The sequence below is a fragment of the Buteo buteo genome, chromosome 20 (assembly GCF_964188355.1).
Source record: "Buteo buteo chromosome 20, bButBut1.hap1.1, whole genome shotgun sequence".
Lineage (NCBI taxonomy): Eukaryota > Metazoa > Chordata > Aves > Accipitriformes > Accipitridae > Buteo > Buteo buteo.
In genome coordinates this window covers 1165114-1192607 of record NC_134190.1, presented here as the reverse complement: position 1 = coordinate 1192607, position 27494 = coordinate 1165114, and the positions used below count along the sequence as shown (strand labels likewise).

Sequence of the window (27494 nt, the reverse complement as noted above, 5' to 3'; positions counted from 1 at the left end):
CATCCCAAAGGGGGGGGGGAGGGTATTTATATGTTTAATAATTTCCAGATTTTTGAGCTGCTAGTCTGTTCAGTTGTCTGGAAAAAAATCTGATGGCTATTATTCATCTTTTTCGGTCAAAGATGGTTTTGGACCTCTAGTTGGATTATTAAAGCAAAACTGCTCAGTTTTGTTCAGGCGCATTTTCACTTTTTTGTTTATATCTAATTGAGAATAATGAAAAAGATAGTTTTTAAAAGCATTCCATTGAGTTACTTCTTTCGGTCACACATACGGATGTGGGAATGACTCAATGACCCACATTTTCTGTCGGCAAATTTAATATACTTATATATATCTATATCTGCATACATTTATCCATATAGCTATTTTATTATATGTAATTATTATTTTATTATATATAATAACATGCTAATCCTATAATAATAAATATTTAGGGGGTCAGGTCCTTAGATTAATATAGAGCTTACCCAGCTTAGAAAATATGACTAGTGTCTCTCTAAAGTGGCTTTAAATAAATCCAGTCTCATCTGAGCAAATTCTCAGTGTAGACAGTTATAAGGCAATTCAGTCCTTAGGTGGATTTAACTTAAAATACTAAATAACAAAAACTTCAGTAGTAAAGAAGAAAAATAGTTTGAAGTCATGCACTGCATTCAGATAAGCTGATTTTTTTGCAGGGCTAAGAACATAAAGAAGCAATGAAGGTTTTATGGGAGCGTATAAACTGAATGAAACTGGCAGTGTTAGTGAAAGTCTTACGGTATGTTGGTATGTGTTATCAACAGCAAGGCTGCAGTAGGATTTTTCTTGAACTTAATGTTCTCATAATTTGGGGTTTGAGAAGTTCTGATGAAGCCTCGTCTGTCAGTAGACCAATTACAAATTGTTTAATTATAAAATGCTGCTATGGCTTATTCCTTTAAAAACCACATTGGGCATCTATTTTTTTATTCAAATGAATAGGGATAAAATATGCAGTTGTATATGTAGTCCATGGAAGAAAGTGACTATAATTGTCATGCTGGCGTTTTCCTTAGAGAGGCATTTACAATCTAGAAGTAATTTAAGGCAATTAATTAGGTTGGTTAAAATGAAGAGTAAACTTTTTAATGGGAACATGAAAAGAGACAGTCCTTATCTTTGGCTCCTGTCTGGAAAAATAAAAAAACTCTTGCTAGTAAGTTTGATTGTGGATGGGCCCAGAAAGCTCACGAAGTATCTTCTTGAAATCAACTTTTCTAGTAGACCAAAACAGTTGTACATCGTACAAAATGCATGTAGGGAAGACACAGCTGCATAAACAGGACTATTATCTTTGTCAGTGCAACCCTTTCCATGTCCTCCTGTGATAATAAAGCTATATGTGAGTATTTAAAACTATATATATCTCAGTAACAACTGCTGTCATCATACTTCTGACCAATCTGGCTGAACTCAACAAAGATTTTTAGTGCAGAAATAGTCTAAAGAAGAGACTAAGATGTAGAAGCCAATAAGGACAGGGGTAGACTGATCTTTCTGCAAGTCTGGGAAATTTTTCCTGTTTGCGGGGGGAGGAACTGCTGGGCAATGTGAGAAGTTACATCAGATTCTGTCAGTTTTCATCCATCACTTAGTAGTTTTCTAAGGGAGACTTCTAGGACAGCTTCCTTCAGAGCTGAATTCTGGATTCAAAACCACCATCCCATACATAATGACTTCTTGAACAGGTCATCCTTTGAATACCAACATATAATAATAATGCCTAGTGTCCTTTACATTTTCTAGCATGTGAGGCGAGAGGTGCGTTCATTCTCTTCATCTCCTTGTGAAGTGCTATTTTTCCCAAATTTACTGAGAAGTGATATGCAGGGCTTCATTCTCTTTCCCCTCCTGCCAACTTTTCACCATACTAGCTCCATTAATTTCAGTGGAGATGGTCTTAATTCTTAGCAATGTTATGAAAGGACAATTAAAGCAGTGAGAGCACAAAGTGAAAGGGATTCCACAAATTATATGACTGCCATAGTGTGCCTTCCTAAACTAACTCCCTGTGAGAGATTGTTTTGTTTAACTGACAGCTAGCAGTGTTTCATTTGTAGAGACATGCTCCGCAATGACATCTCTTCAGACAATCAGAATCACAGAATCATTTAGGTTGGAAAAAACCTTTAAGATCATCAAGTCCAACCGTTAACCTAACACTGCCAAGCCCACCACTAAACCATGTCCCTGAGTGCCATGTCTACACATCTTCTAAATACCTCCAGGGATGGTGACTCAACCACTTTCCTGGGTAGCCTGTTCCAGTGCTTGACAACCCTTTCGATGAAGAAATTTTTCCTAATATCTAAACCTCCCCTGGTGCAACCTGAGGCTGTTTCCTCTCCCCCCAAACATCAGCAGGTGAGCCTCAATTTTCAAGTTACTTTAAATATAATGTCCAATAATAAACAGGCCACAGTCCTTCTCCTCTAATAAACAACAGAAAATTTCCAAGGGATTGTGCTGTAACTCCAGATGCCTATAAAAATCCACATGAAGAAGCAGTTTGCTGCAGTGCTATCAGATCAGTAAGTTGAAGCAGTGAGTACAGAAGCTCCTATTTCTGCACTGGGTGCACTTCGGGGCTGTATTTTGGACTAGTCCGCTAGACCTAATGTCTCTATGCCCATGGACTGAAGGGCCGCTCGTTAGTTCAGACCCAAATGCCCCCAGGTCATCAGGAATATCGCCAATGACTTCAGCAGCAGGAACAGGATTTGATATAGCCCCCTTGTTTTCTGGTCACACCTGCATATATAACAAGGAGATGTACGTATCTTTACAGCATCATTTGTGACATTTATCCTTCTGCGAAAGTACTGTACACGGAAGAAGCAGAGTGCTTGTTTGTATGCTGTGATTCGACTTCCCAGATTCTCCTAAGAACTGACAGAGTTTGTGGCTTAGAGCCAAACCCAAGACATACAACACTCTTGTGAATTGCAGAGATAGGCTTTGTGCAAGGATAACTATGCTGAACTTTGGAACCAGCCTAGTTTACAATCTTTTTTAAAAAAATCACAATAATTTTCTGACTAACCCTCAGGGAGATGGAGTTTTGAAAAACAGAACAACAACAAGAAGCATCAGACAGCATGGGATACTAAGCATGCGTCATCAAATACGTCATATGTATTTCTGTTCTCTTTCTAGGTATGGCTTCCCAGACTTGAGATTATGACTATATTTAAAAAATAAATTAAAAAAAAAAGTGGTTTTCTGTTGTGTCCCTGAGAAATTCTTCCTTTCAGTCTGTAGCAGATCTGAGGAGCCCTTTCTGCAGTTTCCACATCCAGTGCCCAAATTCATGCACATACTCTAGCTAAAGACCCTAACTAATGGCTCCTAAAAGGACAGACATTCCTATTATATTTGATGAATTTAGGATCGGATCACTCATAATGATACTACTGCACTGTGCCAGTCTTCTGTCATCAAGAGATACTTCACTGTTGTGGAGCCATTCAAATTTTCCAGCAAGTATTAAACTCAGCCATGTTTTGATTTGATTTTGTTATTCCTGTTCTGCTTTGGGAAAAGGCTGAAATGCCCACTGACAACATATTCAACATATTTGCAATCAACAAAGCATCTATCAAACAAAACTCACTTGTGAAAACAAGCAATTAAGCACCTCTTATCCACAAGACTTTCTCTTACATTTTAAAGTATCTACACTAATCCTAATAAGTATAGCAAACTTATTTTTCCTACAAGAAGGTACAATTTCTGTAGCCTGATTTTGCTCCTTTATAATTCTGTCCTGTGCACGGTCCTGCACTACTCTTGTTGCATGCTGTTGTAGAGAAAATAGATTTCAGACTGAAAACCTAGCAGGCCTGTTACACATGTATTGTGCAATAAGCACTATGAAGTGCTCAAAGCTTCAGAATCTACAAACTAGTATCTTTTATTGAAAGTATGCATGTCCAAGAGAACAATTATTTCTGAAGTCTTCTTAAAAATATGGGCCTACACTGAAAAAAAAAAAAAAAGAGGATTGATTTGGAATTGATATTTGAGAAATTACCTATTACTTGGTCTCTTGTCAGCATTCTCATGGTGGACATCAAAATTATTTAATTAATTAGCAGAGGTACTCAAAATTATAAGTTGCTTATATAACAGAAAGCATGAACGCTGTTGTCTTCCAAGAGATTAAAATCCTAGTCAAGGAAATGCAGTAGGTCAGTAAACTGAAGTAGAGCGGGAACTGATGGTAATTAATGTGACTGGTTTTCTGCATACCTGAGTTACTGGAAAAAATTATGTGTATAATAATTGACTATTATAAGATCATAGCCTATCACTCCCTTGGGCATTTGCATCCAGAGGGCTGAGATACGTAAGAGCAGACATTCATATAGACCTGAGACTTGCCAAGTGTGATCAACAGAAGAAAGGACCTTAACTCTGGGGAGACCTTACAGCAGCCTGCCAGTGCCTAAAGGGGGTCTACAGGAAAGCTGGAGGGGGACTTTTTACAAGGGCACATAGCGATAGGACAAGGGGTAATGGCTTTAAACTGAAAGAGGGTAGATTTAGATTAGATGTAACGAAGATGATCTTCACTGTGAGGATGGTGCGGCACTGGAACAGGTTGCCCAGAGAGGTTGTGGATGCCGCGTCCCTGGCAGTGTCCAAGGCCAGGTTGGATGGGGCTTGGAGCAACCTGGTCTAGTGGAAGGTGTCCCTGCCCATGGCAGGGGGGTTGGAACTAGATGAGCTTTAAAGTCCCTTCCAACCCAAACCATTCTATGAGTCTATGAACTCCTGTGAGGCCAAAGAGGCTTTGGGTATCCCATGCTGCCCAACGGTGGACTAAGATGGATAGTCTGATATCCAAGATAAAGGAAAACAAAAAAGTAGAATTGCAAAGAGAGAAGGTATGACAAATATTGCCAATTTACAATCAACAGTTCAGTGGTTAGGGCAATATATAGGATGTTAGAGATGCCATTCTCAGCTGGAAATGGTTGAGACTTGTGTGATTTGAACTTGGGTAATTAAAACAACAGACTTAAAACTATCTATCTTCTTTTGCACACGGATTGCCCCAGAAAACTTCATGCTTTTGATAAGGGGAAACTTCTCAACAGAACTCATAGCATATGCTTTTAGCTCTAACACCAGTCTGTGACAGACGATTTTACAACTTGGTATTTTTTTTTGCTCAACTTACATCCTGCAAAGTTTTTAACAGTGTCTTTTCTTTGTGACTTATTCCGAAGGCCACATGGTAACAAGGCATCTAGATTTGCAGGCATTAAAATTACTGCCTTTTTTCTGTAATATATGTAATATAGATGATACTTTATAAATATAGTGAGATATTGTTTTACTGTAACATAGTGTCATGAAGGGATAGGATTAGTGACTAGAGAAAAGAATAAGCTCATGCTAAATTAATTTCTCACATATTGTCTTATACTTTTTGTCTTCTGACCCTGATTGTATGTAAATCCACCTTAACATGAGGTATGTTCATGACTCACTAATTTATAGAATTACCTAACACTTAATGTATTCATTCAAAATCAAATACACGTAAAGAAGGTAAGTTCTCCATGCACTCTAGTCTCAGCTGCAGTCTGCTTCCAGTAATCCAAAAATCACTTATTTTTCCACTTCAGCACCTCACTGAGATTTTAAGGTAGGATATGATTTTTTTTTTTTAATACCTATTTTTTTTTCCTTGTGGACAGAAGTTCAAGTGTGTCAGTAAATCTAGCTCCAGCAGACTGTACGTTTTTGAAGCAGCAGCATTGCTGCTCTTACCTCCTGTGACACCTGCATTTTGGAACTTGCGCAATACCCAGATTGCTGGCTGCGGGGTGGGTGTGGAGAACACCTGGTCCAGCAGCAATCTCTTCTCTTCTTATGAAGAAGTCCTGAGAGCTAGATTTTTTGATTCATTTCCTCCTCCCTCTAATCCCCCTGTTCTCTTTAAATTCCGTAAGATTTTTATTGCCATGACACACTATATAATGGCTAACTAGTACATAAAAGAGATTAATACCTCTCTGGGTAAGAGCTTTGTAATAGGAAACCTATCAGCTATCTTCCCTTCTTCTATTATGGTTAACAAGATGTCTCAATTAGTGAAGGGAAGTGTTTGGTAACTGTTTCTGTAATACCGTCAATATATGTTCTTTCATTATGTATGCCTCTGGTAACAAAGAAAGGGACAAATCCTGGAAAGTCTTTGCTAATGTTTAAAATGTCTCAATTCAGTTGACTTCCCAACAAAGGATTTGTTATTTCTCCTTTGGTTTCCTCATTTTATCTGCTTCCAAATTCAGTTCTCATTTGTTCTGTCACACTGAATTCAGTTTGCCATCTTCTGACAAGCAGCACAGGGTGGCATTTGGGGGAATCCAGTACAGTTTTTTACTTTGTAAGCCCACTTGGCTTAAGAGGTGAAGCCGGAAAATGCCTGAGATGTTCATGTCTAGCCCCAAACCAGGAGCAGGTGTGCAGGAAATTTTCATTGGACTATATTTTTACAGACAGGTGGCAAATAATGCTGAGATCTTAATCCTTGCCTTTGTGAAAATAGTGATCTAGAAAGCATCATTTAAATTAAGTTTAAAGTACGTATTACATCAACTGACTTCACTGTAAATCTGAGTGTTCTTCCTCTGAAAAACAAGAACATATTGAGGAAATCCTACTTTCTGCTGACTTCAGAAGTTTATTATACATAAAACTCCAAAGTCTGCAAAAAACAGAGCAGAGAGACCCAAATTAAAGGATGCTTTGTAGATGTGGATTTAGCCCTCAGCCCAAGATGAGCTATCTATCTCTAGATTTCTGTGAAGGTTTCTGTTTGGTCTGAAAAAGGGAAAGAGTTGTAAAATTATGCAAGTTTTAAAATGGCATTATATAGGGAAGTTCACATTCTTGACAGTTCAATTCTGGGTAGTATAACCATACGCAGTGCAACGGGACTACACTAAAAAGTCTGGATTGCTCTAAAATGTAATATGACCGTGCAGTGGAAAGTAGAGCTACTTCAACCACAACTCTAGTTCCCGTGTCTTGTCCCTGTAGCAAACACAGCCACGAATAATCAAGTACGCCAAAGGTATGAGTTCAGCTAATGCACCAGAGAAGAGAGAGCTGAAGATGAAGGAGGCAGGAGGATCAAGTGGAAGGGGAGATAAAGTGCATCTTTTTTGTGCTTCCATAAATTACACGTTCACTCTCTAGAGCAATGGGAGGAGGACGTGAGATTCTCTGAAGCACAGCACCTTTCAGTTGTTCTTCTTCTGCTCTCCATTGTCTAGAACTGACTGTAGAGGTTCAGTACAACCCTACATGACTTTTGTCTCTCCCTCTTCTCCCAGTAAAACTGAATAAACAGGAAAAAAAAATTGCAAAGCCTCTAGAATAAACAGTAAATATAGATGTGGAAGTTCAGATCTGGTACAGTTTTACAAACATTGCTACTTTGCATATTTAGCCCTTGGCTTTGTCCACACAGAAGATTCCCATCAGCGTTACTAAGGTTTGGTCTGAAAGTATAATTCAGCTGTTAGCTATAGGTGTGTGCTGGGGTTTTTTGGTTTGTGGTTTTTTTTTTTTCTTTATGAATTTCTTATCTGGCTTTCCAGATACAGTGGTATCCGTCTTCTGATTGCCAAGTAGGGCTCTGAACCCAATTTTGTCATTCATATAAATGCACTGTAATGCAGTGCCTGTTGGTTAAGAGAGTGCAAACAGCTAATTGTTTAGCAAAAGCTGTCAGGCCGACCTGATCTTTGACACATCACTGGCTTTCTACTCACTTACTGCCAAGGTGATTCAGCCACGTCTTTGGCAGTGTTAATTTCCCACTTGGAGTGCTTTTTGTTCAAGGTACCTTGATGTTGCATTAACCTTGGTTTATGCTATTTAAAAATATATACTAAGTTCACCAATTGTGTATTAAAAAAAAAACAGGACCACTTTTATTTGCTCACATTGTAAGTATCACCTTGTATTAACAGGACTTCAAAATGGTGCACCACAAAGTTTGTGGAATGTCATAAAAGAAAGAAGAGAAAGAAAAAAAAAGGTCTTTCTGATGGTTGGGGTCAAATTTCAGCTTGATAAAAAAACGTTCATGCTACAGTTTGAAATACAAGTTACACTGGTATTAGCGTGTAAGTAAGAGGTGTACGACTGGTGAAGGAAAAGGGTTGCTCTCTTTCATCCCTTCCATCCCTTAATTCCCTTTGCCCCATTTTACGTCTCTTCTCTCAGCATTTCCTCTGCATTATTGTTTCAGTTCTGAAAGCAGCATGCTATAAAAGCTCGCCCCAAGTGAAAAGATGCCTGTATACGTACAGTGTGCAGTGCTACCCTACTGTGTTACTGATGGAGCAGAAAGGAAGGAGGCCTCCTCTTTCTGCTAGACCTAATCTGAGTTCTCCCGATACGTGCTGCCAGACAATCCCAAAGCCTTTCAGACTTCATCCCCTATAAATAGTTATTAAAACCAAAGTAAAATAAAAAGGTAACAGCAAGCCCCCCACCCCCCCAAAACAACCAACCCTGAGCCGAAACATGCGATATATTGTGCTTGATCAATTCCCCCTTTGTAGATGGGCTCGCACAGATTTAGTGAGACTCTAATTCAATCCTGGACAACCTGCGACCTCTTTTGGTCAATTAACAAAATGAGCAAGAGGACAAAAGAAGGCTGAAAAGCCTTGGTGCAGTCACCCATCGAGGCATTAAGCAAGGCTGATCTCTAGCTTCCAACAGATCTTTAATTTAATTTCCTGAGGAAAAGTCTCTATCTACTCTTACACCGTACTCTTCACACATAAAATCGGGTATTTTTTATCCTGCTATGCACGGTGGATCTTTCAAGTTAGTATCTGAAAGGTATCATTACTGAATGAGGAACAGAGGACACAAACTGTATAGTTGATTCTAACTATCTAAAAAGACCTGATTTGTAAAAAGTGCAGTTTTCGAGATTCACAGCATCATGGCCAGTACCCTGAGCAATAACGCACATACTCTTCCACTTGAATTTGGACACACGAACAACTGATGAACTCCAGGAAGGTGAGCTTCAGTGTTAATGATGAAGGGGTTGAAAACAGAGCAGTAGTCTGGCTCTTACCAGTCCCACGGCAGAATGTATTTGTGTAAGGCAGTATCTGCGAGCATTATTGGTTTTATTCTGCATGAAGAGCAGGCTCCTATGGCTGAAACACTCTACATGTCTACGTGTACACCTCTTGAGCCCCTTCCACATCAGCTCGCAGGAGAGCTTCAGGAAGGATGGTCACAAATTCTGGCATTGCCAATTCAGATTGTCTCCATCAAAGTCAAGCCGAGTTAACCGGGGGAGCGAAACAAGCCGAGCAGAAACGGGGGTGGAATTTGCAGTGGCTACAGACAGAGCGCAAACCCACGCATTGTGTAAAATCGACGTGGGGTTTTGAGGGGGTTGTTTGGTTTGTTGTTTTTTCCCCCTCCTAGATTTACGAGGATGTTGCAGTGGAAACCGTTTTCTTACGGACAGAGGGAAAAGTTTTACGAGTTCTCCAGAAAACACTTTAAATGAGGGGAGGCACCTCCACGAGGCAGGGACGTGACAGGGACCGAGCCCCGTGCCGGACAGCAACATCTGTGCAAAAGCCTGCGTGTGCGTGCGCGTGTGTGAAGGGTCCCCCACCTCCCCGGGACACGCAGCTGTCACGCCAGCTGAAAGCCGGCCCCGAGGTGCGCCCCGGACCTGCGTGCGGGTGGGTGCGGGTGGGTGCGGGTGCGAGCAACGGCACGCCTCCTCCCCGGCCGGGGCTCTCCGTCAGCCCCAAAGCAGGCAGGATGGCAGCGAGGAGTCCAAAAAAAAGGGCACACACCCCCCCCCCCCCCCGCCGGCTTCGCTCCCGTCTCCTCTCCCGGTGCCAAGCAGACCCAGGCGGACACGGACACGGGCACGGAGCACCCCTCCGTGAAACAAAAGGCCCGCGACGTTGCCCCCCCCCCCCCCCGCTCCCCCGCGCCGTGCCCCTTCCAGCTGATTTCTAAGAAGAGCCCACAAACCCGCCGGCACCGCCCGCCCAGCCCTCCCCGACCGAAACCTGGATTTGGCGCGGGCCGGCGCTCCCCCGCCGCGCCGCGCCGCTCGTTATTCATGGCGCGGGGCGGGCCGGCGGCCGCGGCGCTATATAGGGCGGCCCGGGCGGCGGGAGGGGACGGCCGGGCGCGGAGCGGAGCCGGCGGCGGGCGGCGACGGGAATAAACCGGAGGGACCCTGCTCCTTTGATTTGTTTTTCTCCCCCTTCTCTGTTTGCCCCCTCTCCGCTCTTTCTCCTTCTTTCTTTTCCGGAGCGTTTTTGGACCAAGTTTTCTTCAGTCCGTCGGGGCTTGGCTTTTTAATTTTTTTTTAATTTTTTTTTTTTTTTTTTTACTTTTACAGAGCGGGTTTTTTTGTTGTTTTTTTTTTTTTCCTGACTGTTGTGTGTGTGTCCCCCCCCAACCAAAACCCAACCAGAAAAAAAAGTTAGTGTCGAGCTAAGCGATTCAGGCGCTCCGCAGAGAGGACTGGGGGGGGGGGGGGGGGGAGAGAAGGCAAAAAAAAAAAAAGTTGCCTTTGTTGCCGCCGAGCTCCCGGCACCTTTATGGGCTTGCGGGCCGGCGGCTGAAGAGCGAGCGGGCCGGCGGCTCAGCGCTCCGGGCGGCTCCTCGCCCCGCAGCCCCCCTCGCCGGCGGCGGCGCCCGCCCGCCCGGCTCTGCCCGTCCCGCTCCGCGGCGGGGGGCGCCTCCCGGCGGGGTCCGTCCCCCCGCGTCCGTCCCCCCGCGGCTCCTTCCTCCGCCGGTTGCCATGGTGCCGCGGCCCGGCGTGCTGTGGGCAGTGGCGGCGGCGGCGCTGGCGCTGCTGGTCCGGCGGGCGGCGGCGGCGGCGGCGCTGGCGGGGCCGGTGGTGCGGTGCGAGCCCTGCGACGCGCGGGCGCTGCAGCAGTGCAGACCCCTGCGGCCCGACTGCGCCGAGCGGGTGCGGGAACCCGGCTGCGGCTGCTGCCTCACCTGCGCCCTGCGGCCGGGCCAGCCCTGCGGCATCTACACGGAGCGCTGCGGCGCCGGGTTCAGCTGCCAGCCGCGGCGGGAGGAGGCGCGGCCGCTGCAGGCGCTGCTGGAGGGCCGCGGGCTCTGCACCAACGGCACGGCGGGCGGCAAGCTGCGGGCGTTCCTGCTGCCCGGACCGCACGCCGCAGGTAAGGCGGGGGGCTGGGGGGGGGGGTGGCCAAACGGGCAGAGCTGCTCTTTTGGGGGAAGAAAAGTAAAAACTGGGGCCGGCGTGGGGAGGGAGGGCACGCTGCTCCCGCGGGTGCGTGGGGCTGCGGAGCCTCCGCGGGGAGAGAGAGGGAAGGGTCTGGCCCCGCTGTGGCTGGCCGGAGGGTGCGGGCTCGGCCCGGGAGTGCTGAGCACAGGGCGGGGGGGTGGGCGGTTAAGTATCCCCCTGGCCCGGGAGGGGGGTGTTGGGAACAAAGCGTTTGCACAGCGGTCTGTGAGAGGACGTTGGGTTTTCGCCCGCACCGCAAATAAATCTTGGGTCGAGCGAAGCTTTCCCGTAGCTCTTGCGCGTCTTGTAAAGGAGAGGTTCACAGAGTGGGTTTTGTTTTGTTTGAAGAGGAAGGGACGGCTGGAAAAAGTTCTGTTAGCACGCACGTTTGGAAACTTCAGACAGGGAAACTTGGGATTCAGATCAAGAAAGCACAGCCCCTCTGTGCAAACATTTCATTAAACTGTTTGCTAACCAGCAGCAAGTATGTTAACATCTATTTAATAGAAAAGTGTGTCAAAAGGCTCTCCACTGTTGGCATTTTTAAAAGGCCAGTTTTTCTGCTAGGTTGCAGGGACTCTGGCTGGCCTCTCCTTAGCCGAGGAAGTGGCACCAGTGCTCCAGCTAACGGGCTGCTACGGGAGTAGGAGATGCCTTATTACAATTATTTATGTCCTGCACCCAGGCTGTGACAATTTGAATGACAGTGCAGAGGTACTCGCTGAAGTCTTAAATCTCATTGGGACATGGAGCGGCTTCCTTCATCCCATCAACTTTGGGTATTCACCCTTCGCAGGAGCTGGAGACGAGGGGCGAGGTCTGGTTGTTGGGGGTCGGTGCTGTTCAGTGGAGGGGTAGGGCTTTTAACGGTGGCCGTTGGAGAAGGCGAGAGGGGAAGACGGAGGTGCACTTTGCCAAAAATCTTTCCATTTTCTGCCTAAATAGTCATATTGCCGAGTTCCTGTTTCTGCATTCTTGGCTGAGGGAGAACTCCCCATTTTGAAATCGGTAGGAGCTTTGATTCCTTAAAAAGTGCAAAAGTAGGTCCCTCACAGTTCGCATTCAGGGGGTGAGGGCTGCAAACCTGGGGTGCGAGAAGGAAGAAGTTGGCTGAACCCGTGCGACCCGTAGTGCCCACGTCCTCATGGGGTCGGACCGCTCCTCCAAATCCCGCGCTCCCTGGGACACCCCCTCCCCGCGCAGGAGCGCATCGTCTCCCGTACAGACGGCTAGGGCCCGCCTCATGCTACGCTTTTGGTCGTTCCTAGTTGGCAGAAATCGCTGGAAATCGCTGCGGCGTGGTGTATATTACAGTATCTCCTCGAGAGCAGCTATAGTAGGCCGCTGACTTACTTTCCAGTTCAGTTTTTTGGGGGCACAGAAGTGTTAAGTGGTAGTGTGCATGTGCAACCCTTCTAAGCTGTGTTTTTAAAAGAGAGCAAGGAACTCTCACAGCAGTTTTGTTTCTGTTACAAGGGTGTGAAGCTGACATGGCACCAAGTTTTGTGAAGCAGAGTTAATCGAATACGCTTCACAGTTGAAAATGTGGCATTACGACCGTTCCAAATCGAAGTGTAAGAAGTGCTATTGAAACGTGATGGTCTATCTAAACTGAAATGACCAGCCTGGTAATTATTTAATGCACATTAAGAGGGTTTTCTACTTATTTTTTGGTAGAGGAGGCAAACTAATGGACTGCACTTACTGCAGAAAACCTGGCAGACGTAGTGTTTATATTTAGGAGATTCAGGTTTATAGCATTTTATTGTGTCATTTCTTGCAAACTTCATTGAGAATGTGGAAAAAAAATACCACTGTTTAAAAACAGGACATTAAACCACCAGAAATATGTTCAAATACCACTGAGAGTCTGAGTTAAACCCACAAAAGCCAGGAAATTTAGACTTAAGACTTAAACTTCCTTAATCCATTTGCACTGGGAGTTGGATTTTCCTGGTCAATTATGTCCATTGCCAGCAGTGGCTACGCTAAAACCGCCGGTCCCGGGATGTCAGCTCGCATCCCTCCTCCTCCTCGTGTTCCTCCCCGGTTCCTGTGTATTGGCAGTGCCACTGTACTGCTGCCTGTGGGGAAAAATTTAGAGTCAATGGGCTGCATGAACATGGGCTTTCAGGTTTAGCACCGAATTTCTTGGCTTTTGTGGTTTTTCAGTGAGCCATCAAGTACAATTTTAATACAGATTTCCAGGATGTTCCCTGCACATCGGTTATCATTGTGTACTCCCAATATGATTTCCTTTAAAAAAAAAAGTGGCCAGCAGCCAAGGCAGCGACTCCTGGGACTTAGCTACTTAGCTGATAGTAATATCCAAACTCAAAAAATTCCCTGGAGGAAACGCAGCTAGTTACAGTTACACTGCAGGAGTCTCCTCAGAGGGAGAAATGCAGTGTAGACAAATACCTCAGGAGGTGCAGGAACACTGGGCTTATGCAGTATTTTGGAAAAATGTGCTTCTCCTGTATTTTTGTGGACGGTAGTTTAAAGAGAAAATATTTTTGAAGCTTGTGATGAAAGCAGATGTTTGTCCTTTGACACCATTGCAGAATGAATGGCATTTTTTTGTCCATTACCTTTAAAGTGCTTTTTGTACACTCAGAAATGTTTCTGATTTTAACAGCAGCAGAATGAAGATGTGCTATTTTTTTTCCTTCCCTGTTCTGCATGTTGAATAAAATTAAGAAGGAAAAAGTATTAAAAATAGCTACCTAGAACCGTGAAACTCAGCGTGGTAGAATTTGTTGTATGAACGCCTCTTTTAAAAAAAAAAAAAAAAAATCACCGTCCTGGGGAAGACGGCGCGTCACACCACAGCCCAGAAGTTACCCACGCAGCCGCGTCCAGCTGAAGTTGACGGAGCCGGCCGTGGGTCGTGGGGCTGCCGCGGGCGCCACGGGGCGAGAAGCTGGGGTGGTGGTGGCTGGCAGCCGAGTGGAGGTGGCCGGTTTTTGGGTGTCGGGCAGCCTGCGGGGACGGGGCGGTGGGGTGCCTCGCGAGGCTGCCGGGAGCAAGGGGATGCTTCAGTTACAAAAGGCATCGCTCGGCAGCAAAGGCACGGATGCATGCGGAATGCTGAGTTGTTCGTCCTTTTATATATCGCTGGTTTGTGAAGGAAAATTAAGCTCGTAAACTTGTCTGGAGGCTTGTTGCCCTTCCGGACGCAGCTGGCAGTTGATTAACATTATTTCTTCGCTGCATTTGTTCTTCTCGAAGGAAATTCCAGTGATTCAGAAGAAGACGACCGGAGTACCAGCAGCATCGAAAATCAGGCCATCCCGAACTCTCACAGGGTGCCAGATTCCAAACTGCATCCACCGCACATCAAAATAGATATCATCAGGAAAGTGCAAGCCAAAAATACGCAGCGCTATAAAGTGGAGTATGATTCACAGAGTACGGATACACTGAATTTCTCTTCCGAATCCAAACAAGAGACTGAATACGTGAGTACTTTTGTAAATGGAAGGGCATTTCCCAGCACGCAAGCATGTGCATGCGTGTGTATGTGTATGTGTGTTGTGCGTACGACAAGATAAATACACTAAATAACTAAATGGTGGTAATTGTTGTAGCCATTTAGGGCATTCCAGCTGTTTAACTGGTAAAACTATTGGCTCTGCAAATGCAGACAATCAGCAGACCGAGCAGACCACGTTCAGAAAACACGGAGGCCTAACACAATGATGTTTACATTGATGCAAGTATGATTTTCACTAAGAGATCCAAAGTTCTTGTTCCCCCCTGTAATTATCACACATTTCTGTGAGCGGACTTGGGACAGGTTTAATAGTGCCATCGTTAAATTTGGTCGCAAACAGAATAACGCTTCTTCCTGATAACCCAGTGGTTGTCCTTGTGCCTCTGCCAGATGGCCTAAAAAATACGTCTGGATGTGCTTCGGCGTTTCATCGGAACCGTCGTGGTGAAACCAGATGTGGCTTCCCATCTGCAAAAGGAGGTTTTGAAACTGCATGAGGTGGAAAGTTGTGTCTGAAGAAAGCGTGGCTTCCAAGTTAGCGCAGCTTAGTTTGTGACTGATGTCCAGCCCATCTAGTAAAAACACTTCAGTGTCTGCCTTCCAGCATGTCCTTCTCCCGAAAACGTGAAGTAAACTGCCTGCAGTAAAAGAATGACCTTGGGTAGCTCTGAGGAAATCGGGTCCTGGTCTTGACTAGGATGAACGTTTCATTTACGCGGGAGTTGGGCCCCGTGAGCGAAGACTTACCAAGGCTGCTGGTCTGTAAGAACCAGAAATAAGTCCACCGGGGACAGGTGCCCTCGTCAGCAAATGCCCTTCTAGCTGTGTCTGTATCTTAGCTTTTGATATTGCTCTCCATGACTTTGGAGAGAGGAAAAAAAAGCTGTTTGATCTTTTTGTAGGCCTGACTCAGGACCAGGTACTTGAACGTGCGTGAGGTGCAGTCAGCGTGTCTGAGCAGTTTCGGGTTTTTAAGGAACTGCCAACAAGAGCAGCAATTTAAAGCGCATGTTTAGACCTTGTGAGGTTGACATGGAAAGAAAACATATGAAAGCAGCAAGGAAGGTCTTTGCTAACCAAAAAAATCAGTTCTAAACTCCAGTAGAGCTGTGGAGTCTGTATGCTTTCAGACACTCACATGAAAGGCACTTTACATGAGCAAACTATTAGTATTACCACTTGAAAGTATAAATGTCATTACCTCACTAATTAAAAATTGCACCAAGTGAATCTTTGTGTTGATACAGCAACTTAAAACGTATTAAACCCCTGCAACCATGCAAAGGAATGTTTCAGGTCTCCGCTGAAGAAGCGGGCTGGTGGACTGAGTCCGTAATGTGCCCAGACAGGAGCGTAGCTAAGGACGGAGTTTGTAGCTGCGACTCGAATCCCGATCCTGCTGCTGACGCAGCCTGTCTTCTTGGCCCCTGGCAAACCGTGAACTCCTCCGCTCCTGGTTTTCTGACTGCAAACTGGGGCTCGTAATGCTTTACTCCCTACCCTGAAGGGCTGCAGTGAGAAATAATTAGTTGGCGTTTAAGACATGCTCTTAAAAGTGCTTCTGGAAGTTCTTTTTGGCTCATTGTCCTAGAGCTAATCCTCACTGCATTGTTGTCAGCCTTTCACAGGTGGAGAAAGTGAGGCAAAAAGTGACATACTTATCTAATGAGACTGTTGTGTGCAACCATTCCTTTGCACATCTGTGTCCGTTTGGTCCGGTTGAAATTGGCCATTGTTGTCCAAAGTTGCGGTATTTTTATATATACATATATTATGCCAAACTACTTGTTTTCAATTAAATCCATTTCATTTAAGCTTTCAAATCCAGCAGAATCACAAGAATCAAATGGCATTAGGGAAGATCTACCAAGTGGTGTAGTTCCAGTTGCCTACCTTCTTCTTTCCCCACTTGGTGCCAGGCCAGCTTTTCCAAACCTAAATTATGTTATGTATGATTGATTTACATACTGGTTAAGCCTTCCCGTAGGTATGCGTGGCTGTGATTTTGACTGGAAATGCCAGTCCATGCCTCAGCATAGCATAAGGCCTGCAGTGTTTAGAAATCGGTAAAGCAGAAAGTCAGAATTTTATCTGTGAATGGTCTGCCTTTTGACATATCCAGCCATCCCTTTGTTTTAATGGATTTGCTTGGGTTTGTGCTTCTTGCCCTTTAAAGATTTATTAACTCTTGTGTGAAAGACGGCATTTGGGAATGACGTTTCATCTGTGTTTTCTAAAATATGCTCGTTAACAGGGTCCCTGTCGTAGAGAAATGGAAGACACTTTAAACCACCTAAAGATCCTGAACGTCTTGAGTCCCAGGGGCTTTCATATTCCCAATTGTGACAAGAAGGGGTTCTACAAGAAAAAGCAAGTAAGTACAGTCTGTCGATCATTTCAGTGAATGCACTTCACCTTTTCTGCATCTTTGCTGAACAATCTTGCCAGCAAGGTGCATTGTCTATCATTTTACAGAGGAACTAGTTTTAGGACCTCGTCTGATAGTGCTGAACCTTGTCAAGTGGGGACAGTGTTTTTATTTTCTGTTGGTCATGACAACAGATTCATTTGAGAAACTTCATACCTAATCACACATGGGTTGGCTGGTGTCCTAGATACTAATGCCCTTTGGTTTAAAAAAAGCAGTGCCTCTGTAATAACCCACAGAGCTAAATGTTGCAGTTACCATATGACTGCAATAGATCAATGCTTTGAATTGTAAATAGCTGCTTGAGAGTTCCTAGAAGAACTGCGCTGGATCACATTACAAAAAGCAACTTGAGAAAGGTATATATCTGTCCTTTATGTGCTACACAGATCGCTTCCCAAATCCAGGTCATGTTATCGTGAAAGTGATACATCTAGTAGTTACTCCGCAGCAAGGATGGCTTCTCAGCCCAATTTGGTTCTGGGGTTGTGACCTTTCTTGACAAATGCAGACCTAAACTGCAGGTATTTATGCTTTAGTTGTGCGTGCGGGTTGCGCTATGGCAGCATCCTCTGTTCGGTGCTGCCCTTGAAGCTCGTTCAGAAACCAGAGGAAGGGCAAGACATGCCAGGTTCTTTGCTTAGTGTGCACATCCCACCTAATTCCAGGGTTTAGTTAGTGACCCGCCTCCAAACGTGTAGTTCCAAAATTTCCTGAATTCAAAAGTTGAAGATTTTCCTCAAGGCAAACCCTCTGTAAGGCCAGATTTTGTTTGCGGACGGTCTTGTCTCTCCCGTTTGGGTTTACACGAGTCGGCCGCTCTCCCTCTGGGAACCGGCCAAAGGAGCGGCCGACCCCGTGTTACTGGTGCTGGTGCAGTTCATGGGTCAGAAGCGAGAGGCCAACCTCTGACCAGGCAGCCTTATTTCAGGAATGGCAACTCTCCGGTTTTTGGCTTCCAGCTTTCTTAGAAACAGTCCTTCCCTTTCGGGTGTTCCCCGGAGTTCGGCGTTAAGCCGGCAGTGTCAGGTGGGGCGTTTGCAGCAGGGCTGAGGTTTCCAGCCTCCCCTCCTGCCGTCAGCCCAGCGCCGACTGCGCTGGTTGACCTTCGCTGCACGCTGCTGAGCGCGTCTACGCTCCCCGGCTTTTCCCAAGCAGGGACGGAGTTTCTTCTTGTCGCCTGGAGTCTTGTGAAAAGTCCGTGTCGTTCCTCTCCCGCCGCGGGTAAACTAGCAGAGAGCAGTGCTCGCATCTCGGTCTGCGTTTGTTCAGAAAATGCGTTGGACTGCCACGTGGAGTGAGGCTAGGGCTGTGTTTTGCGCCCATGCCATGAAAACATTTGCTTAGTTACTCTAGAACAGCACATCATTTAACTGCATTCAAGTCACACGAGCGTTTTGTAGCCCTGTTGCTTCTCTAGGTGTCACAGAAGACCGCAGATTGGTATTTACCTTGTTCAGTAGATCTTGCTTTTGTCTCTCTGCAGCCTCTGAGGTTTTTGCTTCGTCAGCAAAAAGGTGGTGGTTTGCACGCTGTCTCTGGCATGTGCCTGTAGTAAATTAGATCCCCAGTAAGCACATATTAAAGTGCCTTACTTTAAAGGATGACTGTACTTGAAAGTGCAGTCATAGTCCTGCCACTGAGGCAGAAAAAAACGAAATACAGAGTCAAAAAAAAAGGAAAGACAGATGATATGCTTACCTGGTCTTTGTTACTAGAAGTTGATTTACGAGAATAAGGTGTTGGTATGGAGCAAAGACGCTTCTGCCCTCTGCATAGTGTCCGTGCTGCCTAGAGGCTTTCGGAGCACCGTAGGAGGTTCCTGCGCGATGGGTCGGCGAACGGAGAGGGCGAAGGGGCACTTCCATAGCTGGCCAGCCTTGTCAGACGCCGGGCCAATTCACACAGGTCCAGCAGCTTCAGCGGTATTTCGAGACAGCTCAGGATCGTGTGGGAGATGCCCGCGGATGGAGCCCATGTGAGTAAACGTTCTACGTGAAGTGCAGCTGGAGTGCTTCTCCTGGAACCGAACCTCACAGGTGGGGCTTACAGAGCCAGGCTGCTTCTCACGCGAACGGAATACGAACAAAAAGTAGTGGATTTGAGTTGAGTTGCCCTTGTAGAACTAACTCCTAGAAAAACGCATTGGTTTGAGAAGCAAGTCCGCTCCAGACTGAATTCCCTGTCCACAAGGCAACGCGACAGTTGTGTGTGTCTGGTTTTCTTTTTGGAGTATCAACGTGCAGGTCTGATGTTTCAGGCACTGTGAGCAGGTGTCTAATCTCATGAACAGAATGTTAGGCTATTTTATGAATTTCCTTCATTGCTAGTATTAGCAGCATTCAATCTGTAATTCAATTATATTCTGTTGTGACAACAAAATTCAGGATAATATGTTAGGAAATATACAGTGAATCCATCAAAAAATGAGTGTGAGCTGGGCAATTTTAATTCTGGAAACAGCTGCCAAAACCACTGCCTAGGATGATAACACAGATAGGTGTGTGATGGTAGGAATCATCCCCCTGGAAACCACTAAAACTCATTCAGGAGGCACTTCACATGTTGCTATATTCTGCCTTCCTGGTCACCTGCTCTTCCAGTCAAGTTGAAAGCAGTTATTTTTCAAGACTTTTGTAGATAACTAGAAATTGACTTTTCAGGAACAACCATAGGGAATAATTTGCATATGTGAAACAATTTTAAGAACGTAAATTTACCTCTCAGGGTATAACGTGAAAAATACTTCATGCCTTGTGTTTATATATAAACTTTTTTAAAATCAGACCTATTAAAATTTAGAATTCTTTGTCTTAATAAATCACACATGAAAGGCTGTACTATTCAACTGTGGCATATAGGTATATTTACATGGAATAGGTTGATACAGGCACATTTCTGCCTCAAGCATGGAAAAAAAGGTTTTGATGAAATTAGAATTATTATATGGGGCAATTACTAGAATTGCCCCATATATGTGTACCGGAGCCAGATACTCACCTAAATGTGAGCTGGCATCATTCCACTGAAAACAGAGTTGGGCTTGGCAGGAGCCAAAACGGCTCGCGGTGTATGTCAGTGCTGTCTGCAGTCTGTTCTGGGAGACCAGGGCTGCAGCTCCACGGAGACCTCTGGCCGGACCAGGAATTCAGTGGGATGCCATATGCTTTGCTGCGCCCCACGAATGCCTCTGCGGCACTTCTTTGTGGAAGGGAGAGGGGCAGGTGGCATGGAAGCTGGCAGCTGGTGTTTCTATCAGAAGTAATTACTGGCTCCACCGCTTGGGCAGTTTTCCAGCTTTTTGGACTTCTGAAGTCATATGGAAGAGCTGGGCAGAGCCTTGAAATGTACGTGGGGTACAAAATTCAGAAGAGCGGATATTTATATGTATGTTTTTTCTGTATGAACTTACGTCCACCACTTATGTAGGGGATGCAAGAAAGCTGCTTCAGGATAAAAGCATGACTTTTGAATCGGAAGTCCTTTATTATTGACAGCATGCCTGAGAGGGTAGTACAAAATCGCAGATTGGAAAAGGTAAATTGTTTTCCTCACAGAGCGTTATTTCAGCTGTAGAATGATCTAAGCGTTTTGTTTTCCAAATGGGTTGTCTAGAAGAAATAAAAAAAATATTAGTAGTAGGGAAGGTGTTCCTGCAGACTAACTTAATGTTGTAGTTAATTCTGAAAATTGATTTTGCAACTGTAAAAAGCAGTCAAAACCTCCAACAACATGAGATAACTTTAATTGATCATTTGTTTTGAGAGTGATGCAAGCCTATGAATCAGCGAGAGTTGTGTAACATACTTCATATAGTACTTCTAAAAGGGGAGGCTGCGTTACTATTATTAGCAGAAGTGTAGTTTCATTGCCGGAGCACCAGGCTGGCAGCCAGAAGCCCTGTGCTCTAATTCGTGCTCCATCTGTGCCTGCTCTCTTGGGAAAAACAACTCAAGAACTGCTGCCTCAGTTTCCTTTTCTGTAAAATTTCAGTTGTGCAAAGGCTGTTGTTTACGAATTCCTCAGTTTTGAGCATGACGAATATAAGTCACTAAATGTTAATACCACTCAAGCTAGAGTCCAGTCCAGTCGCCACCAAAGTTGAAGGAAAATTTCCCAATGACATCAGTGGACTTTGAGCAGCCATTCATGGAAGTCCTGGAGAATGCGGACAAGCCCTGGTCAGGCTTTTGAGACAATAAACATAAGTTGTAGAGCTTAACGTTTAAAGATTTAGTGCCGAAAACCAGCTGAACAGGTGACTGGAACTCAAATGCAGCTAACCACGTAGCTTAGCAAATTATTAATGTAGCTGTTCTCTCAGTAGGTTTGAACTTCTTCACCTTCTCCTAAAATAAGCTGATATGTACTTTAAGCTTGATCTTGTCATCCTGCTGCCATCTGTTTGCATAGGGCTAACGCAGCAGGACTGCAAATTCAGGGAAGAGAAGGCATCGTGTTATTTCTGCGCTGGGCTTGTTACTCAAAAAGATATCACAGTGGTAGATTAATTTGCAGTTACGGTGACTAATATCACTTCATTTACTCCAATATAAAATAAACAAGATGGAAACTTGTTCAGAAGTTTGTGTCTAACGTGTGATCTGCTCCCATGTCTCTTTCCCAAGTTCCTAGTGAAAACTCTGCCCTGCTCCACGCTGCCACAAATTAGTTGGCTCGGGGGCCGATGTGCTGGTGCAGGCTGTCCCAGGAGTGACCCGTCTTCACAGTTCTGTCCCAAATACCACCCTTGGGCCCGAGGTCCTAAACTAGACGTGAAAAGGGCCAGGCGCTTTTGGGCAGCACGTGAAGCCCAACACTTGCTTTACATTTCCTCGTGTACCTGCACATGGAAGAGACACTTAGCTTTGTGAGCCACTGCCGTACCCGCGTGGGAGATGGGGACATGCCTGCTAGACTCTGCAGAACAAGCAGCTGAGCGGTAGCGGCAAAGTTTACCTGACCTGTGCCAGCCTGAACCTCTGAAATACTTGAATTGCTGTGAGATCTCAGAGGCAGCATTTGCTCTGCTTGCATGATAAGTAGATAGCCTTTAGAGTGTTGAGTGCTGTGAGTGGCTTCAGTCTAGCCCATCTTCCTTCATGTTGGCAATACAACAGGCGAAACCTCAGTCTTTGAAAAGCTACGTGTATTTGTGTTACCGCCTCCTTTGTAAGTCTGTCCTGACTAAACAGCCACCTCTGTTAGCATTTGCAGCAAGGCGCGTATCACCAAATCTCAAAACTTGAGCTGACGTGGAGGCTACGTCTTGGCAATGAGGTTGACCGTGGCAAACCTAGTGAAGTAATCTGTGTCCTGGAGGCACGTGTCTTTTGAGGGGGCGAAAGCCTTGCCAGGATCCCAGCGGTTCACAGTATGTAACTGTGTCCAGGGCTCCCTACTGAATGCAACCTGCAGCATGTCATCTCCTTTAGTCTAGTTTGTACCGTTCTTGGTTCCTTGGGGAGAGCATGACTTAGTACATACTAGACTTCATAATGCATTTTTACTGCATCGCTATTTCTAAAGAGGTTCAGTGTCATCGCCTGTGGTAGTTTCAGGTTGGTCGGCATTGCTGGCAAATTCCACCAGGCAACTGCTAAAGCTGACATAGGTTATAGACTAGTATATAAGTATATATATTATATACTAGTATATATCCTATATATTATTTATAGGAAAATAGACACGTAAAGTTCTGGTACACCTAGCAGTTGTTGAAGTGATAACTCCCCTACAGAAGGATTATGTATCTGCTAATAAATGTCAACTACAGTACTGAAATTCCTCCAGCAAACAGATGCAAGCCAAGGGTGTTCACCGCTGCAATGGCTGTCTTTGCAGACCTGCGCTTTAGCGTGGAACACATCTGTTAACTTTCTTTTCCAAGGACGGGTCCCAGTCGTCTGCCCGTACTGTCGTAAGCAGTCCTGGTGTTCCAAGGGGGCGACTGAGCCGCCTAATGTAATAGGGGGTAGTTCATAAGGCTGTTCTCTGGTAGTTTTCGGAGCCGTTTCATTGTGGAGTCATTAGACCCAAAGGGGTTGATGGGCAGAGGCGGTCAGCTTTTACTGTAATCCTTTGGAGTGGTAATAAATGCTCTGATTCCGTCAGGCGTGGCCAGGGTATGGAAGCGCAGCCATCAAACGAGCAGGAACCCCCGCTCTGCAGCGCCAAGAGCGGAGAGAGCAGAAACGGTGCCAACGGGGTCTTCCCTTCTCTTTCAGTGTCGCCCATCCAAAGGCCGAAAGAGGGGATACTGCTGGTGCGTGGATAAGTACGGACAGCCGCTTCCCGGCTACGACGGGAAGGGGAAAGGAGACGTCCACTGCTACAACCTGGAAAGCAAGTGAGGAGCGGGCGCCAGCTCTTCGGGCACCCGCGCGCGGCTGCGGGACCCGGCGGAGACCCCGGCGGGGCTGGGCAGAGGCCGCGGGCGGCGCGGGCGGCCACGAGCTCCGCGTCCCGCGGGACGCCCGGGGAGCTCCGAATTCCCACGTGAACCTGCACTATGGATACCCGGAGAGAGGGAAAACACGAGGCACTTCGGAACGGATTCAGGGAGTCTCCACTGACTTTTTAGAGAACGGCCTGTGACCAATTTGATCCCGAAAGATACTGGGTTTTTATTTTAAAGAATTTATAGGGTGTAAGCTTGTAAAAGTATTAAAGAAAAAAACCCACCACAAAAAAAAAACCAACACAAAGATTTAAAGGTTAGTCTTTTTTTACAGGTCTGACGGGAAACTTATCTTCACGGGTAAAAAGTTTTATAAAAATCTCAAAGAACTTTTTAAAGAAACCTATTTCTAAAATAAAAGACATGGCTATTTTTTCTGTAAAATATATTATGAATATTCTGTTAGTCTGTATTTAATATAATTGTTTTTTAATAAACTTTATTTAAATGTAACATGTGAATACCAAATACTACACAATAATTCTAGTGTATACTTCTGTATGCAAAGAGAAAGTAAGGCTATGGAATGATTTACAACTATGTATAGATCCATATGCGTACACACTGACCTATTCTAGACAGTAGAAATGAATTTGTGGAGCGAAGGAATTGTTTCCAGAAGAGATTAAGTTTTGTTATTTGAAGTAACTACAAATACCAAGATAATCATCTTCTTTTAATTTTTTTATTATTATTATTATTATTATTATTATTATTTTATTGGTATTTCTAATGTACCCATCACTGAAATATGCCACTGGAAATGATAACAGTTGCACTGAAGCTCTCGGTAAAGCATTCTTCTGTCTGTCCTTCGCTTCAGTTTGTGCAACAGGGCTTACATTTCCTCCGTTTCCTGCTCACACTAATATAGAATATTCATGGACAAAAAATTGCCATTACACTACCACCCTTTCTACTTGCTTGTTTATTTTGAAAAGCTGTATCTATTCTGTGTTATCTTGGTACACTCTACCAAAGCACATACTCTGTACGAGGAGCTCCTGTTTAAAACAATGTTGACATGATGGGGGATCGTGGACCTGGGTGTTGAGACCCACGTGCTTCATTTACGCTACACAAAATTGTTGCTTGCTTTGACTTCGGTGGAAATTATTTGCCTGCATCTAAGCATAGAGTAAGAACCATTGGGTTTAAATATTTAACCCAACTGTCTGCCATGGTGTTATGTGTCCTCTTAATTGGAAGAGAAGTGGTTTGGTTTTGTTCTGGTACGTGATGCTTTCACATAAGGAAGACTTTGGCAGCATTTTTTTTTTTTTTTTTTTTTGAGGCTGATTGTTTACTGAACTTCATGACAAATTCTGTATGACAATGAAATCTGGATAAGGAAAGGTGGCCTGTGAAATGTAACATCGCTCTGGAAAGTAATGCCATATTTTGTATATGTATTTATTTATATATTTTATATAAATATTTTATATATTTATATAAATATATAATATATTCTTACATGTGTCACTATAAATGTTTGATGTCACTGTAGAAAACAAGAAACCATCGACACCGTAATTTCCCATCGGGTTGGGGACTCTGTGGAGGCTGAGGGCAGTGGGTTTCCAGCCGACGCGGCCGGGGGCTGCGCTGAGGGAGGGGATGCCGCAGGGCTGAGGAGCCTGTTCCTCTCCTGCCCCGTGAATTAGAACCACCCTTGTTCCTGCCAGCGGTGGCAAACGGCTTGAAATTGTGACGTGGGAAGGTTCGGATATGCAGCTTGCCAGGATCGAGACAGCCGATCGCCATAAATCAGATGTTGGTTAAAAGCCTTACCCTGCCGTGTATTAGCTGAAAAGCCCTGGGTGCATTCTGCACATCTTACCAATTTCTGTCTAATGAAATGCGTTCACATCATCATTAGAACAAATTTTTTAACCTTAGAGTAAGGAAAAAAAGTATACGTGAAGTGATGCTTACTCCAGGCTAATACAGATTTCCTGACAGATGGTTACAGAAAGCTTTGTGAGGTTAAGATTTATTGCAATATTTTTACTGCTAATGCAAATGCAATGTCTGCAAAGATTTGTTGGAAAAAAAACCAAAACTGCTGGGCCTTTTTTTTTTTTTTTTAAAGTTGTATACCAGTTCCTTTCAAATGATTTCACAGAGGGAGGGAAGTTACATATGCACCAGTATTTGGGTACGTAACCATAGATATGCAGATAAGGGCTGGATTCACGAAAGTGAGCTAGTATTTTGGCTTTTTTTAATTGCTATCTTGTGAGCCTTCTGAAAAAAAGCAGCTTCTCTTCTATCTGAAAAAAGATAGCTAGCTGCCTTGCAAGCCATGTTTTGCCAGTATGCAAGAAATATTCTAACAGCCTGTGGCAGTATTTCTGACTGGTGTATTTTGTCAAGTGTTTAAGCTTTTTATGTTTTGCCCTACTATTAAAAACGAAGACAGAAGAAGCTGGCTAGTAAAGGTCCTTAGGTGATAGTAAATTTTCTAATCTGTGCAGAGCACCAATTTTATTTTTTAAAAAATACCAAATCTCAAGGAACTTGAGATGCAAGCAAGCAATCTGTCACATTATTTAAGAAATTGCATTCAGCTCTTTCAGTGGTGCTAGTGGTCTTTGGTATGTAACAGAGAAAACATACAGCCATAAGGGAGAAAAAAAAAATAATTGTGTGGTAGTGCAAGTCAGTTTAGTTATTTTGCTTCCAACAGATGACTTTAAAACAAAGACTGTCTAAAAATAGCAAAAAAAAATTTCTCACCTGTAATTTAAAGCTTCCCCTTTTCCAGAAGTTGCCTTTTAGATATTTTTTACGAGCACAGTTGCTTGCAGTAGTATTGGATACTTCCCGTTGTCTATCTGATGTTCCTGGCAGCTGGCATTCTTGGTATGAAATGCAAAATAATAATATTTCCCCTCCCCCCAAAAATTCACTCTTAAAATGAAGACAATCAGTGGTGACTTTTTTTTCCTTTTTGGGTTTTTTTTGGGGGGTGGGGGGGTTAACATTCCTATTTCTTTGAAGAGAAGGGCTCAATTCAATAGACAAGTTACTTGTCAAAGATTGTTCTCATGGCTAGAGGAGCCAGGCTACAATTCAAAAATATTTCTGGGCTACATCCAAGCAGCACAATGTGGGCAGCACGAAGCAAATGTATGGGTCAGGATCAGTTCAGGGGAAGATCTTCCTCCACACGCAGGTTAGAAATGTTTCCTGCGAAGAGCTGCAGGGAGTGGAGGACTTTGGGTTTAGTGGCAGAAATGGAACCAATGCATTAGAAAAATGCCTCCCCTTTTGGTGCCTTCACTGCCTTCAGCTCAGGTGGTTTATTTTTTTAACTGAACATTTGTCAGATCTTTTCTTATTTTTAACAACCTCGTCAAGAATCTCAGGTGATCTGGGGGAACGTTATGAAGTCCCAGAAAAATCCTTGTAACTGCTAACATTATTTACACATCAAATATTTGCATGGGAAGGCACTACAAAAGCTTAATGTATGTACTGCAAGAGTTGCTCATTTCTTTTTGAGCATATTTCATCTCTAGATGCTACATGGGTACCATATGTAGCCCAGATTGATGTGACGAGTATTTATTTTAACCAGTGTAATAAATAGTTGCATAAATCCCTGTAATTGACCAGAATGCAAGTTAAAGCTGCCTGCAGGCAGCTCTATTATCTTTCCAACTATTTGAGAAAGTTCCCTTTTTTTAATAGACCTACTGTGCTATAGTCTTTTGAGCTCAGAATATCCTTTTCCACCTTTTTGGCATGCACGCCCTTCAGGGCATAATGTTAGCTATTTGTGCACAGGGGA

General features: G+C 44.4%; 1 protein-coding gene across 1 annotated transcript; it reads left to right on the top strand.

Annotated features, from left to right (window-relative positions):
* Positions 1-10210: 10210 nt before the first annotated feature.
* Positions 10211-25028, top strand: IGFBP3 (insulin like growth factor binding protein 3). Its single transcript, XM_075052024.1, has 4 exons — positions 10211-11246; positions 14546-14775; positions 17065-17184; positions 23466-25028. Exons 1-4 carry the CDS (start codon positions 10856-10858, stop codon positions 23589-23591), a joined length of 867 nt encoding a protein of 288 aa, XP_074908125.1. The 5' UTR covers positions 10211-10855; the 3' UTR covers positions 23592-25028.
* Positions 25029-27494: the final 2466 nt, after the last annotated feature.

Bases quoted from the DNA above. Each gene is read 5' to 3' on its own strand.
- IGFBP3 (XM_075052024.1), top strand. From the start codon at position 10,856: ATGGTGCCGCGGCCCGGCGTGCTGTGGGCAGTGGCGGCGGCGGCGCTG. The intron at 11,247-14,545 runs GTAAGGCGGGGG...TTCTTCTCGAAG, and splicing joins GCCCGGACCGCACGCCGCAG to GAAATTCCAGTGATTCAGAA. The intron at 14,776-17,064 runs GTGAGTACTTTT...GCTCGTTAACAG, and splicing joins CCAAACAAGAGACTGAATAC to GGTCCCTGTCGTAGAGAAAT.